The sequence below is a fragment of the Osmerus eperlanus genome, unplaced genomic scaffold (genome assembly GCF_963692335.1).
Source record: "Osmerus eperlanus unplaced genomic scaffold, fOsmEpe2.1 SCAFFOLD_171, whole genome shotgun sequence".
Taxonomy (NCBI): Eukaryota; Metazoa; Chordata; class Actinopteri; order Osmeriformes; family Osmeridae; genus Osmerus; species Osmerus eperlanus.
In genome coordinates this window covers 14,959-29,238 of record NW_026911323.1, presented here as the reverse complement: position 1 = coordinate 29,238, position 14,280 = coordinate 14,959, and the positions used below count along the sequence as shown (strand labels likewise).

At 50.4% G+C, this 14,280-nt stretch overlaps 3 protein-coding genes across 6 annotated transcripts; 1 reads left to right on the top strand and 2 right to left on the bottom strand.

Annotated features, from left to right (window-relative positions):
- Window positions 1-146: 146 nt before the first annotated feature.
- Window positions 147-4,521, bottom strand: rex1bd (required for excision 1-B domain containing). The gene is made up of 7 exons (XM_062455400.1): window positions 4,395-4,521; window positions 4,150-4,248; window positions 3,350-3,485; window positions 3,035-3,117; window positions 1,661-1,865; window positions 639-727; window positions 147-428 (listed from the first exon to the last, which is right to left on the bottom strand). Exons 3-7 carry the CDS (start codon window positions 3,350-3,352, stop codon window positions 356-358), a joined length of 453 nt encoding a protein of 150 aa, XP_062311384.1. The 5' UTR covers window positions 3,353-3,485; window positions 4,150-4,248; window positions 4,395-4,521; the 3' UTR covers window positions 147-355.
- A 377-nt stretch (window positions 4,522-4,898) lies between these two features.
- LOC134015904 (protein FAM78B-like) lies at window positions 4,899-6,643 on the top strand. The gene is made up of 3 exons (XM_062455399.1): window positions 4,899-5,306; window positions 5,877-6,155; window positions 6,390-6,643. The coding sequence occupies exons 1-3, from the start codon at window positions 5,044-5,046 to the stop codon at window positions 6,631-6,633; spliced, it is 786 nt and encodes a 261-aa protein (XP_062311383.1). The 5' UTR covers window positions 4,899-5,043; the 3' UTR covers window positions 6,634-6,643.
- Window positions 6,644-7,430: 787 nt separating this feature from the next.
- Window positions 7,431-14,020, bottom strand: LOC134015903 (UDP-N-acetylglucosamine transporter-like). Of its 4 annotated transcripts, none has more exons than XM_062455397.1 (9): window positions 13,656-14,020; window positions 13,023-13,226; window positions 12,751-12,905; window positions 10,194-10,316; window positions 9,907-10,078; window positions 9,070-9,188; window positions 8,835-8,968; window positions 8,324-8,436; window positions 7,431-7,955 (listed from the first exon to the last, which is right to left on the bottom strand). In XM_062455397.1, exons 2-8 carry the CDS (start codon window positions 13,210-13,212, stop codon window positions 8,346-8,348), a joined length of 984 nt encoding a protein of 327 aa, XP_062311381.1. In that variant the 5' UTR covers window positions 13,213-13,226; window positions 13,656-14,020; the 3' UTR covers window positions 7,431-7,955; window positions 8,324-8,345. The 4 variants fall into 4 exon arrangements, with proteins under 4 accessions (XP_062311381.1, XP_062311382.1, XP_062311379.1 ...); XM_062455398.1 differs by lacking the exon at window positions 7,431-7,955 and adding an exon at window positions 8,125-8,215 and having other exon boundaries at window positions 8,326-8,436; XM_062455395.1 differs by lacking the exon at window positions 7,431-7,955 and having other exon boundaries at window positions 8,270-8,436; window positions 13,023-13,254.
- Window positions 14,021-14,280: the final 260 nt, after the last annotated feature.

Below are 14,280 nucleotides of genomic sequence, written 5' to 3'. Positions count from 1 at the left end.
GGCTATTTTGCTTAAACTGCAGAAATAGGCTTATACACACACACACACACACACACACACACACACACACAGTCCCACCCCCCACACACACACACAGTCCCACCCCCCACACACACACACACACACACAGTCTCCCCCCCCCCCACACACACACACAGTCGTCGTCCCCACACACACAGACACACACACACACAGAGGAGAAGGCAGTAGGAAACTGCAGTGTCAGGTGAAGAAAAAGATCAATAACCGAGAAGGAGGAGAGCTGGAGAGGGTCCATCCATCTGTGTCTGCAGGGGGAGGAGGAGGGGGCGGTGGAGGGAGGTGGAGGGAGAGGGGCGGAGTCTCAGAGCTTGTGTCACTCAGACTCCTCAGAGTCATATTTGAAGTCCTGCATGATGTCACTCAGAACCCCCCTGTTCCTGATGATTCTGGAGGGAGGGAGGGAGGGAGGGAGGGAGGGAGGGAGGGAGGGAGAAGACAAGGTAAAAGATAACTAAGTTTTGTTCTGGACTATTACTAATAATTCCAAACAAAGTGCTGTTTTACCATCATCACAGTTAGACCACCTGCAGATCGACTGCTCACACAACATACACACCCCCACAACCCCAACCCCCCCCTCAGGACTGTGTTCTTACTCCTGCCTGATGTGTTGGATCTGCTCCTCACAGCTCAGGTCCTCGGGATGATCCTGTGCCCGCTGCCTGGCCAGCTGCAGCCTGGCCGTCTGGGGAGACACCGTGCACCAAATCAAACACACCCTGCTACTGTATCAGTACTCTGGTTCCAATCCCTCAAGGTGGGGAGTCCAGAGATCATAATTAGTGTATCGACCGAACCCTCCCAGAGACCAACAGAACTGCTGAACTTTCTGTGTTTAGTTTTTATTATTCCTGAATAGAAGCGAACACATGGGGAGGTTTTCACAGTTACCCTCCTCCCCCTCCCCCTCCTCCCCCTCCTCCCTCTCCTCCTCCCCCTCCTCCCCCCCCTCCTCCCCCCCCTCCCCCCTCTCCTCCCCCTCCTCCCTCTCCCTAGACACATGTGAAAGTCATCCATCACCCAAAGACATAAAGCAATAACATTTTAGCACCAACCAGCCTGCCTAACAGCCAGCAAACCAGTCAGACAGCTAGCCAATCACCCACCCAGCCATTCTGTCAGACAGCTAGCCAATCACCCAGTTAGCAAAGCGGCCAGTCTGTCAGCCAGCTAGTGAACCAGCCTGTCTACCAGCCAGCCACCCAGTTAGGGGGGATTTGAACCTGTTAACTCTTGAGCTGCAGTAAAATGCTCTAACCACTAAGCTTCACCCACCCCCATCCCGTAACCTAGTTCGTGTCCAGACAGTAGGACAGGGAACGTTTAGCATCATCTATCTTGATGGCATTTATCATTTTTAGTCTGACAGCTGCTTCACAGAAGCCTTTTAAACCACGAGACAAGAAACACACGGATCCTGTTTTAAGACAAATACTGACACCTTGTGGCCGAGTGGGGTGAGTACACCCCGAGTTTAAAGCCCCACACTACAGCTGCAACACCAGACTGTTCCTTGATTCTGACCACCGAAATACTGTTAAAACTCGCTTTGGAAAAGAAGCATCTGCTGAATAAATAAGATATTATGTAAAGATAACTCAGACAATCTCTCGCTCACCAGCTCCAGTTTCTGCTTCTCCTTCTCCTGCAGCTTGTCTACGTGTTCTGCGAGGTCGGGCCGGGCGTGTTCACGCTGCAGTCGTTGCTTGATCTCCAGAACCTCGTTGGACATTCCGCAGAAAGCCAGCGTTATCTCGTGCACCAGCTGCCGGTAATGATCGAAGTCATAGTGAGGCCCGGTCCTCAGATAGGCCTCGTAACCCCTGAGGATAAATACACCAACGTCATGTTTACCTCCTTTCACTGTGTGGATAAATACACCAACGTCATGTTTACCTCCTTTCACTGTGTGGATAAATACACCAACGTCATGTTTACCTCCTTTCACTGTGTGGATAAATACACCAACGTCATGTTTACCTCCTTTCACTGTGTGGATAAATACACCAACGTCATGTTTACCTCCTTTCACTGTGTGGATAAATACACCAACGTCATGTTTACCTCCTTTCACTGTGTGGATAAATACACCAACGTCATGTTTACCTCCTTTCACTGTGTGGATAAATACACCAACGTCATGTTTACCTCCTTTCACTGTGAGGATAAATACACCAACGTCATGTTTACCTCCTTTCACTGTGTGGAAAAAAACAAAACTTTCTAAAAAAAAAAGTTTTGGAAGGTTGAAAAAATATTTGAACAAAGTTTCAAAAAAGGATTCCTAATGAATGCACTGCATGCCTATAGTGTATTTTTTTAAATTAATGTATTGATATAATGTGAGGTCCAGTTACCTGCGTGACACTAAAGCAGGTGTAGTAATGGCTGCTTTGTACTTAGTATATATCAGAGCCCACAGTTTTTAACTTAAACTTGAGTGAAAAAGTGTAGTCAGTACTTCAAGTATTTTTTAAACATATCGGTACTTCTACTTGAGTGAAGGATGTGTGTACGTTTGCCATCTCTGGTAGCGTTACATCTAGATACATATACTACTAATATACTAATCTACTACTAATATACTACTTAATAGAATGGTGAAACACTGGCAGAAAGTAAACCAACATGTAGTCAGTGAGTCAGGTCCATGCATGCACGAGCACACATTCACACACTCTGTTGTCCCTTTTGTAATGTATTGTGTTGTTACGTGATGTGCTGTTGTGTGTAATGTGGTTATGAATCTATGAAATGTTGATGCTGTATATATTGCATCTGCTGCATGATTGAGTAACTCACACTATGCAGGACATTTTATTTGCTTAACTTTTTAGAAACTGGGACTGGGGTTGCAAATTAGCCTATTGGCTAAAAACCTTTTATGCAACACAAGTACAACGTTATTTATGTATGTAATAATGTGCGCTGCATTGTCCCTGACAAATAAACTAATAAATAAAAAAATACTAGTAGAGCTCGTGATACTTACTCCTCGAACAGCCTGTAAGCTTCCACGCGTTCAGTCTGCAGGACATAAAAGCGCTGGACTAGCGCTTTGAAATCTGTAGGTACCTGGCAGGGAGCAACAGATACATGGTAAGCGAGACAGTTAGCTAGTCTAGCTACATCTTCAGAAATAAGAATCTTGAGACTAAAGCTAGCTGGCTAGGATCTAGTAACTTTCCTGCTAGTACTAGCCCACCACCAAGCAAAGGAGCTACGCTAGCTAACTAGGTTGTCAGGGGGTCACAACTAAAACCAAATAGCAACTGCGTCAAAGATATAGTTAACTAACTTAACATACCATGGTTACTTCTCGTGAATCTACGCAATTCAGACAAGTAGTTCAGCTAGTTACCACCCTGTCATGACTCCCAGGGTAAGCTTGTCTTCATCATGGTTTACCCGGAACCGCTGCGTTTCACTACCAGCAAAACAGTCTACAAAATAAAAGTTTTTCTTCACGTTAAGAATGGCACTATCAACACAGATAAATGCATAGGTATTAATTGTTTGTGTAAAAGTTTGTGAATTAAGTCCTGTTGATATATGTTGTTTTTTCTTGAACTGGACCCCACCTCGGGAACGCGTGTGGTACGTCGGCACTTTTATTTTGAAAATGAGTGATGACAGTTTCTGCCACTATTACTAACGCTATGAGAACTACACAAGCCAATCCCTGATACTGAAACGTAGTACGCCGGTTCATGAACCACCCATTTGCCCCTTATTTGCAGAAGGAGGCGTGCATTAGAGACTCATCTCACAAGCTCATTACTTTAATGTCTATAATTATAGCTAGCCGTCTTCCGCGCTAATGAGGATGTTGCCACTTTATTAAAAGGACACCGGCCTGTCGAGGGATTCTTCGCTGTCCATCTGTCCAAGGTGCTGAATTGGTATTGGCTACGCTACCGTCGAAACTGTTTAGCTAATTAATATGATTCATCATGATGTGAAATTGAGGATATATCGCAATTTCCAATCATCTAAAGTCCCCTGGTGCAACTGTTACCAGGGAGACCCTCATTTGTTCTCGCTACATTGTTCCGGTGTGGCTGCCATGGACACAAATGTCGTTCCAGACTCTGACAATTAATGGACCTCTGACACTCCCACGCGCTTAAGTCTCCCTCTGCCGCTGATTGGTTCATTCAGCAGCTCTAGCACCGGGGAAACGGAACAGCGGCAGCGGATGCCTGTCTGTCGGAGACAAGGGAGAATAGCAACCGTTAATTGGCACCTGCGGTGCGCTGGCCGTTGGAAAGACGAGCAATGATGATTTTTTTTTACGAATTTGGAGACAAGCGGTTATTTCCCGGGCTGTAAACTCGTCTGAATTCTCTCACTCTTTTCTTGTTGATCGATCAGCCAATTCGGATATCAGGGGTCCGCCTCTCTGCAAAAAAAACCCCGAGATGACAAACCAAACGCCTAAATCCCGTTGTAATCAAGTGTTTCTCTCGTTGTGAAGAATGACCGGCAGTGGACTGGGGTCTCGTGGTTCCGTCCGAGCCCACCGTAGTTTTGTGCCGCATTAACAACCATCACGAGCAGCACTCGGCGCGGCCGGGGCAGCGGCACGGCGCCTGTGACTCCGACACTCTCCCCCGGCTGGTGACATGACAGCACGGGCCAGAAAGAAGAGGATCAAAAGGCCCAGACCAGCAACCGGACACGTGGATTCAAACAGCAGCGCGGGCAGCGGTGGGCATTCGGTTAGACTTGAGCCACCAGAGCAGCGGGTTCGAGAGGGCAGTGGCGCGCGGGCACGGAGAGGCAACCAGTCATCGGAGCGGTTAAACGGTTCCAGTGTCATCAGTTCCTGATATATTTAGAACTTGCTGACCAGGTTACATGTATTTCTGGAGCTGCACCCTCGTGCATCAACAGGGTTGCCAGTGACAACAGCTGCTCTGAATTCCATCATAACTATCCGGAGAGGCGCTGCCATGTGAATAACGTCCTCGCGGTTGAGTCTCGCGCTAAACCCCCGCCATGGGTTGTCTGCAGAGCATCACCTGTAAGTCGCGCATTAAACGTGAGAACATCGTAGTTTATGACATGTCCGCCTCCATTGACAATTTCCCGACCATCATCGAAGAAAACTCCCCCATAGTTCTGCGCTACAAGACGCCCTACTTCAAAGCCTCCGCGCGGGTAGTGATGCCGCCCATCCCCCGGCACGAGACATGGGTGGTGGGCTGGATCCAGGCGTGCACGCAGATGGAGTTTTACAACACCTACGGCGATATTGGAATGTGAGTTTGAATCAATCAGAGGGCGGCAGCTCCGCGTCAGTCCCCGTTAGACCTCTGTCCTGTCACATGACTCAGAGCTCAGAAGTTATAAGTGTTGAGTCGAAACAGCAGGCTGTGGTGTGTGTGTGAAAAAGCAAAGTGATACTGTCTTGGTTTCCTGTGAGGAAAACCTCAACTGCAATGCAACAGTTGACTTGAGGTGTGTGTGTAGGCTTGTCTGGTACGTGTATGTGTGATATTAATGGGTGTGTGTGTCTGGTATGTGTGTGTGTGTGAGTGTGTGCGTCCCAGCAGGTTGGCCTCAGTTAGACGCCCACCTCTCCAGCCTGTTCTCTGGCCTCATTGATAAACAGACCGGCCTCGAGGCTGCTGAATTAGAGGCTGGCCTCGAGGCTGCTGAATTAGAGGCTGCTCAAGGAGCACTAGAAGTAAGGCTGTGCAGTCAGATGTCTGAGCAGGATGACTGACAGGAAGGCTGAGGATCAGTTCAGGAAGTCGTCTGCATGTTTGATGACAGCAGCTATGCATGAATGAGTGTGTATGTGTGTGACTCTACGCTGCCCCCTGCAGGTCGAGCTGGGAGCTGCCAGAGCTGCGGGGAGGGCTGGTGCAGGCCATCAGCGACTCTGACGGGGTGAGCTACCCCTGGTACGGCAACACCACGGAGACGGTCACCCTGGCCGGGCCCACCACCAAGCCCTCCCACCTCTCTGTCAGCATGAACGACAACTTCTACCCCAGCGTCACCTGGGCGGTGCCGGTCAGCGACAGCAACCTGCCCATGCTCACCTCCATCAGCAGAGACCAGAGCTTCAGCACCTGGCTGGTCGCTCTCAACACCTCCTCCAGGTGAGGAGCCCTGGGACACTGCTTCGATAAGGGCTTGTGCAACACACAGTTGGCTGGGGGGGGGGGTATAGCTCAGTGGAAGAGCATTTCACTGCAGGGTCAAATCACTGTTTGTCACGTTGAATAGAACTATCTGAACAACAACACACTACATTTATGATTCCGCTTGTATCACCTGCTTGTAATGCCAGAGCCCAGGTGCGAGGCCGCTCTGACTGTGTCGTGCGTCTGCAGGGAGAAGGTCCTGCTGCAGACAGTGCGCTGGAGGATGAAGGTGGACATCCAGGTGGACCCTGGCCGGCCCCTGGGCTCGAGGGCTCGGCTGGCGGGGTGCTCGCTGCAAGAGCAGCCTCTGGTGCTGACCCGCATGGAGCACATCCCCCCCAACGCCCTGGGGAGACCCAATGCCAACGATGCCCAGGTGCTTATGTGGAGGCCCCGCAGGGGGCAGCCCCTGGTGGTGATACCCCCCAAGTAGGGGGGGGGGGGGGAGGAGGTGGGATGTGGGGGGAGGGTGGAGGGGGGGTAGGAGGAGACTACTACTACTCCATTCCCAAAGAACCATATTCTAACAGGCCACACCCCCAGGACCAACAGGCCACACCCCTGGACATGTACAGCCCACGCCCACTGAAACCTGGACTACAAAATACCATACCCTTGGAGGACAGGTGTTTCACTCTAATCCAATCACAGACTCAGGATCACAGCATGTGACTGAGTGCCTAACCCTCTGCTCAGAGAAGAGGCTCGTGGGTTAAACTTGTTCTTCATCAGACTGTGGATGTTTCAACACGAACAGCTTTCATGTTCACAATGTGCTACGTTCAGGATGTATATATGAAGTCATTGTGTGACTTTGCTGCCATCAGCCAATCAAATTCAGCCATAGAGAGGATCTGACAGGCAGGGCCAATGACAGGGCTGGGATGTGGGGAAAAAATCAAAAGCTGATTGGTGGAGGCGGGACTGTGAATGTAACCATGGTAACTCACACTCATTAGTGAGGTGCACACCGTACCGGCCTTTTACGCGCGCGCGCACCCCCCCCCCCCCTGCCCACACACAGAAAGGTATGTATATACAGCATATACATATAAAAGGCTCACACATGGGGAGGAAGGGGGGGGGGGGCAGACCACTAACCTACAGGGTGGATGACACCCAGACAGGCTGCATGCACATCCTGATTTAACTCAATAAAACCATGAACAGGAAACACTTGGTGTCTGGACGTGTATCATTGACCTCACAAGGAAACACACACACAGCAGCTGAAAACAATCATATCCTTTATGGAGCTGACCTGCTCATCTTAGAGCAGCAATCTCAGTAACAACTTCATCATGTTGTTGCGCCCCCTGGTGGCCCAGGTGTGCTGCCTGAGCAGACACCTTTGAGGCCCCACTGGTGGACAGTGCCTGAGTGTGTGTGTGTGTGTGTCCTTGTCCACCCATCAGTGAATGTTTGTTCTAATAATGATTAGCATGACAGAGCGCTAATGTGGCTAGCAGGTAATCTCTCCTGAAGCCTTCTGCCTCCTTCACTCCCTCCCTCCTTCCTCTCCTGCAGGAACATCCAACCACTGCACATGCTCACAGCGCCACATAGTCAGTTGCCGTGGAGACCGCCCGTCTCGATGGTCGCTTCATGGTTACGGTCTCCAGCGCAGGCGCTCGGCTGTGTCAGAGGACCATCGCCACGGTGACAGGGTCCTTCATCTGTACTAGTCCCTCCTCCTCCTCCTCTCCTATGTGTGGATCTCCTCTCCTCCTCTCCTCTGTGTGGATCTCCTCCTCCGTGTGTATCTCCTCTCCTCCTCCTCTCCTATGTGTGGATCTCCTCTCCTCCTCCTCCTCCGTGTGGATCTCCTCCTCCTCTACTCTCCTATGTGTGGATCTCCTCTCCTCCTCCTCCTCCGTGTGGATCTCCTCCTCCTCTACTCTCCTCTGTGTGGATCTCCTCTCCTCCTCCTCCTCCGTGTGGATCTCCTCCTCCTCTACTCTCCTCTGTGTGGATCTCCTCTCCTCCTCCTCCTCTGTGTGGATCTCCTCCTCCTCTACTCTCCTCTGTGTGGATCTCCTCTCCTCCTCCTCCTTCTCTCCTCCTGGTGGATCTCCTCTCCTCCTCCTCCTTCTCTCCTCTGTGTGGATCTCCTCTCCTCCTCCTCCTTCTCTCCTCCTGGTGGATCTAGGCCCTGCTGGGGTTTGCTGCTGGCTTGCCCTCGTGCCCGTACAGAAAGGTGGCCACTATGACCAGCAGGGCTCCTAGGAAGAACACACTGGACAACAAAACACATTTAGTCATTTAGCAGACGCTCTTATCCAGAGCGACATAAAGTAAGTACAGGGACATTCCCCCCGAGGCAAGTAGGGTGAAGTGCCTTGCCCAGGGACACAACGTCATGTTGCACGGCCTGGAATCGAACCAGCAACTTTCTGATTGGTAGCCTGATTCCCTAACCGCTCAGCCATCTGACCGCCCTTAACATAGCAACTCGGTGTGTGTGTGTTCATGTCTCCTACCTGGTGTGTGTGTGTGTGTTCATGTCTCCTACCTGGTGTGTGTGTGTTCATGTCTCCTACCTGGTGTGTGTGTGTGTTCATGTCTCCTACCTGGTGTGTGTGTGTGTTCATGTCTCCTACCTGGTGTGTGTGTGTGTGTGTTCATGTCTCCTACCTGGTCGGGTCAAAGTCCTGGAGCCAGAAGTAGGATATGAGCGTGGACAGGATGATTGACAGGGACGTGGCAAATCCCTTCAGGATATTGTCTGCATATTTGATGACAGCAGCGATGACCAACCCGCCCAGCGCCTGCAGGAGCCAATCACAGACAGGAAGGGGCAGGATTTTACTGAGCTCAGAGATTGTGTTTAGGTGTGTGTGTGTGTTTAGTGGTTCCAGGAGGAGTCTACCTGCAAAGCCACCACCACCCAGGTGATTGAGCTGTAGCCCTGGAACATTCCAGACTCCATCACCCTCTCTCCATCATATCCCAGCATTCCCACCAGCCCAAATACCAGGCCGAATAACCCTGCGCACACACACACACACACACATCAATAACACACGCACACACATCTCCAATTCCAGATGAGGTTCTGCTGTGTGGAAGCAGCAGGTGGAAGCCACACAGGAAGTTACCCTGCTGGCGACAGGAAGTGAGTCATAAGAGTGAACACGAGCTTCACACATTCTGCAGTAAAAATAAACTTGAGAGAAAGGTTTATTTATATATCTAATATTAATCCCTTCAGAGACTGAACTCAGACAAGCACACGACTGGGTGCCATGGGAACATCACATCTCACGGTGACGTGGGTCTGATTACATCAACGTTAATATGTGACAATAATAATAATAATAATAATGTGTTGATTTAGCAGACGCTTTATCCAAAGCAACGTGCAGTTTAGAGGGTTTTTGAACCTGCAACTTCTGCAGTTAAATGCTCTAACCACTGAGCAACTAGGGGTGGGAATCTTTTGGTCCTTCAAATCGATTCTTGTGGTCAGAAATCAATAGAAAATGGATTCATGATTTTTTGCCATTTTTAATTAAAAAAAAAAATATATATATTAATATTTAAATATAGAAAAAATTATAACATTAGAAAAATAAAATAAAAAATAAAATGAAAAATATTATTTTCAAAAATTGAAAATCAATGTGAATCGCTTTTTTTCCCCACACCCCTATGAGCTACACACACCACCACTGCTCTACGGTATATAGATATATATATTAGATACCCAGCTGTATGTTGCGGACCCAGACGCTCTGCTTGCTCTCCTTCAGGATCTTCTCAAAGTAAACACCAGCGAAGCCACTAGAACAGCATGCTACCAGCACCGCCGCCACGCCGACCAGGGGAGACCCTGACGACGGGGCGTCCTCTGCTGCCCCTGGGGTCTCGGAGGGCCACTGCACACACGCACAGAGAGGGGCATTATCTGACTGAACAGGCTCACTGAAGGTCAGAGAGTTATGATGGCTTGGAGAGACACAGGAGCACAGAGGAGCACATGGTGTTCCTCACCTGGACTAGAGCCACCCCAGCCATGAGGATGAGCAGGGAGAGCCACTGGTACACGCCCAGCCTGCGTCCCAACATCGACACGGAGAACAAGGCCGTGGTCAGGATCTTCAGCTGGTACGTCACCTGGGGGGGCGGGGGGCGGGGTTAAAAACATGCAGCCTCCCTCCATCCTCTCTCCCAGCCTCCGTCCTCTCTCCCAGCCTCCCTCCATCCTCTCTCCCAGCCTCCCTCCATCCTCTCTCCCAGCCTCCCTCCATCCTCTCTCCCAGCCTCCCTCCTCTCTCCCAGCCTCCCTCCTCTCTCCCAGCCAGCCTCCCTCCTCTCTCCCAGCCAGCCTCCCTCCTCTCTCCCAGCCAGCCTCCCTCCTCTCTCCCAGCCAGCCTCCCTCCTCTCTCCCAGCCAGCCTCCCTCCTCTCTCCCAGCCAGCCTCCCTCCTCTCTCCCAGCCAGCCTCCCTCCCAGCCAGCCTCCCTCCTCTTAGCCAGCCTCTGTCCAACCTGCAACCTGCAAGGCACTTCACCCTACTTGCCTCGGGGGGAATGTTCCTGTACTTACTGTAAGTCGCTCTGGATAAGAGTGTCTGCTAAATGTAATTAAAAGAAATGGACCCATAAAGAGTTTATTCTTTAAGAATAGTAGGCAGGCCTGTCCCACCCCCCAACACTCTCCCCGGTCAGTGCTCCAGCAGCCCAGACATGGAGCTACTTCAGCTACCCCCCCCAGACCCCCCCCAGACCCTGGTAAGATGCCAAGCCCTGGTCCTTTGTCGGAGATGGCAACCGACTAAGAGACGGAGGCAGGGGCGCCGTATAGGGGGGAAAAGTTAGGACGATTCTAAGGGCCCCTGACTGACAGGGGCTCCAAAAAATAGGCAAAAAGTAATATAAAATTATATTATATTATATAAACCATCATCAAATAATACATTTAAAATAGAATAATATAATGAATGATCTCTTTGTTTTTACTTGTGTTTGGCAATAAAGGTTAAATATCCCAATTGACCAAAAAGTAAACATCCATATTGACCGACCATCCCCCTGTATCTGCATGAAATGGTTTGATCCTGCCTTAGCGCACTTATCGGTGACGTTGTTTAGTTGCAGTCAGTAGATGCGCTAGTCGCTAGAATGTCGGGCCGTAAACACAAATCAGGGTTTCGGAAAAGATCAGAGAAAAAAGAAAGAGATGATAGACAAAAGAGAGGGTTTCAATCAGTAACCCAGTTTTTTTTACCAAGAAAGGTGGGTAGCCAATCTGTGAGTGGTATTAACCTGTTGGTTTAATGTCCATATAAGCTATCTAGCTACCCAGCTAGATAGCTTATAGCTAACCCTAACCCTAACCCAGCTAGATAGCTTATAGTTAACCCTAACCCTAACCCAGCTAGATAGCTTATAGCTAACCCTAACCCAGCTAGATAGCTTATAGCTAACCCAGCTAGATAGCTTATAGCTAACCCTAACCCTAACCCAGCTAGATAGCTTATAGCTAACCCTAACCCAGCTAGATAGCTTATAGCTAACCCTAACCCTAACCCAGCTAGATAGCTTATAGCTAACCCTAACCCAGCTAGATAGCTTATAGCTAACCCTAACCCTAGCTACCCAGCTAGATAACTTATAGCTAACCCTAACCCAGCTAGATAGGGGCCCAAAATTCCTGGCGGCGCCCCTGGATGGAGGTAGAGCCTACCGAGCCTGAGCTGGAGACTCAAAGTCAGAAACATATACATTATGTAAACACTGGTTAGACCAGTTCCCCTGGTTACAGAGAACATAATGCTGCAACTATTGTAAAGAATGTGTCCAGAGCATGGCAGGGAACAGTGCATTTGTAAGCGGATCAACATTTCGAATCGAAACGCTGCCTTCAGGTCTATCTGGTTCTCAGAACAAACAGCCAGCCTCCCTCCTCTCTCCCAGCCAGCCTCTTTCCCAGCTAGCCTCCCTCCTCTCTCCCAGCCAGCCTCTTTCCCAGCCAGCCTCCCTCCTCTCTCCCAGCCAGCCTCTTTCCCAGCCAGCCTCCCTCCTCTCTCCCAGCCAGCCTCCCTCCTCTCTCCCAGCCAGCCTCCCTCCTCTCTCCCAGCCAGCATCCCTCCCAGCCAGCCTCCCTCCTCTCTCCCAGCCAGCCTCCCTCCTCTCTCCCAGCCAGCCTCTTTCCCAGCCAGCCTCCCTCCTCTCTCCCAGCCAGCCTCCCTCCTCTCTCAGCCAGCCAGCCTCCCTCCTCTCTCAGCCAGCCTCCCTCCTCTCTCCCAGCCAGCCTCTTTCCCAGCCAGCCTCTCTCCCAGCCAGCCTCCCTCCTCTCTCCCAGCCAGCCTCCCTCCTCTCTCCCAGCCAGCCTCCCTCCTCTCTCCCAGCCAGCCTCTCTCCCAGCCAGCCTCCCTCCTCTCTCCCAGCCAGCCTCTCTCCCAGCCAGCCTCTCTCCCAGCCAGCCTCCCTCCTCTCTCCCAGCCAGCCTCCCTCCTCTCTCCCAGCCAGCCTCCCTCCTCTCTCCCAGCCTCCCTCCTCTCTCCCAGCCTCCCTCCTCTCTCCCAGCCTCCCTCCCCTCCTCCCTACCTGGTATGTGGCTGCATCCAGGTTGGACAGTGCTATGTACAGCAGGTTGTTCTGCAGCGTGTAGATCCCAGAGGGGATGGCCAGCTTAAGCGTCTCCATGGGCTTGTGCACGATCTCCTGGCGCAGCAAGCTGTTCAGAGACCTCAGGCTGTAGCCTGGACGACCACACACAGTGATGTTCATAATCACATTGTACAATCTTTTACACATACTTAACTACAGCACACAGAGGAGACAGCTCGTGTGACAGGTGTAGTCTGGGCAACACTCACTGTGCTCCTTGAAGACGATAAGCAGACACGCGACAATCTTCATGACTTCAGCCGCCACCACGGCGGAGGAGGCGAGGTAGCGGGGACCGTCTCCTAGCTGCGTCCGCGAGCAGCGCATGGTAAGGACCAGCGACGTGGTCTGGAACACCAACACGCCCAGGGAGAGATACTTCAACCTGGACGAAGCCATGACGGAGGTGGGGTCTGACTGTGTAGGTGAAGAGGAGTCAATCTGCATGGTAAAGTAAGGTTAAACAGAGTCTTCATGCATCTGGTGAAATAGAGTAGCCGATGATATGTGACAGACTGACGGGAAGGAGGCTTGAGGAATGAGGAAATGTACGTATTGTGTCATTCGAAATGCAAACGTTCATATCTGGCTTCAGAACCAGCTGGTTCGACTCGCGGCAGTGCCAAATTACGTTGTGTCCTTGGGCAAGGCACTTCACCCAATTGCCTCGGGGGAATGTCCCTGTACTTACTGTAAATCGCTCTGGATAAGAGCGTCTGCTAAACGACTAAATGTAAATGTACACAAACCCTATCTGCCGTGCTAGCACAAGTTAGCAAAGATAATATAAGTGCAATGGTTACTGTGCGAAGAAGTTTGGCAAACACAGAATACATTCTTACCTTTATCTGGTGGCTCCGGGAATACCAGCAACGCAGAATATGACAAATAAATCCAAGCGTGCTTGACAAGTAAAACCCGTTTGCCAGCAGATTAATCTGAATCTGTAACGAGTTTTGGTCGCTAGCGTTGCTAGCTAGCAGGCTGGGAGGCTACACAACTCACGTTCTTGCGTCCATTGACCTTTGCTATGGACGTACCATTGTGTTTCTCACTCAAACGTTAGTCTATCATGTCTCGCATAATAACACAACTGTTGACCGACTAGTTGTTTGGAGTACAAAAAAGTTTAAATCCATAGTTCAATAATAACTTACATGCCAAAGGACTTCCGTGTATCGGAACTCTTTTCCTTTGGTGGGTGAATGAATAAACTCATCCCAAGACAGTCCTTTACCGCCACCTGGTGGACTGGCGCGAAGGCGCAGCACTCCCTTTGTTCAGACGTGGTTTTGTGTGTGGTGGCATGTTTAATTTAGAAGAGCATTCACGCAATACTAAACTCATCAATCTTGGCTCGATTGAAATCTTTGCAAGTGTTATACATCCCCTCAACACCGCTATCTGGTGGTTTACTTTGAGAACTGCTAAGGTGTGATGTGTGTGTGTGTGTGTGTGTGTGTGTGT

Bases quoted from the DNA above. Each gene is read 5' to 3' on its own strand.
- LOC134015904 (XM_062455399.1), top strand. From the start codon at position 5,044: ATGGGTTGTCTGCAGAGCATCACCTGTAAGTCGCGCATTAAACGTGAG. The intron at 5,307-5,876 runs GTGAGTTTGAAT...TGCCCCCTGCAG, and splicing joins ACCTACGGCGATATTGGAAT to GTCGAGCTGGGAGCTGCCAG. The intron at 6,156-6,389 runs GTGAGGAGCCCT...GTGCGTCTGCAG, and splicing joins GCTCTCAACACCTCCTCCAG to GGAGAAGGTCCTGCTGCAGA.
- LOC134015903 (XM_062455397.1), bottom strand. From the start codon at position 13,212: ATGGCTTCGTCCAGGTTGAAGTATCTCTCCCTGGGCGTGTTGGTGTTC. The intron at 12,906-13,022 runs GTGAGTGTTGCC...GTGGTCGTCCAG, and splicing joins TATCGTCTTCAAGGAGCACA to GCTACAGCCTGAGGTCTCTG. The intron at 9,189-9,906 runs GTATCTAATATA...GTGTGTGCGCAG, and splicing joins GGTCCGCAACATACAGCTGG to GGTTATTCGGCCTGGTATTT.
- rex1bd (XM_062455400.1), bottom strand. The intron at 728-1,660 runs GTGAGCGAGAGA...GTGTCTCCCCAG, and splicing joins AGAAGCAGAAACTGGAGCTG to ACGGCCAGGCTGCAGCTGGC. The intron at 429-638 runs GTAAGAACACAG...CCCTCCCTCCAG, and splicing joins ATCCAACACATCAGGCAGGA to AATCATCAGGAACAGGGGGG.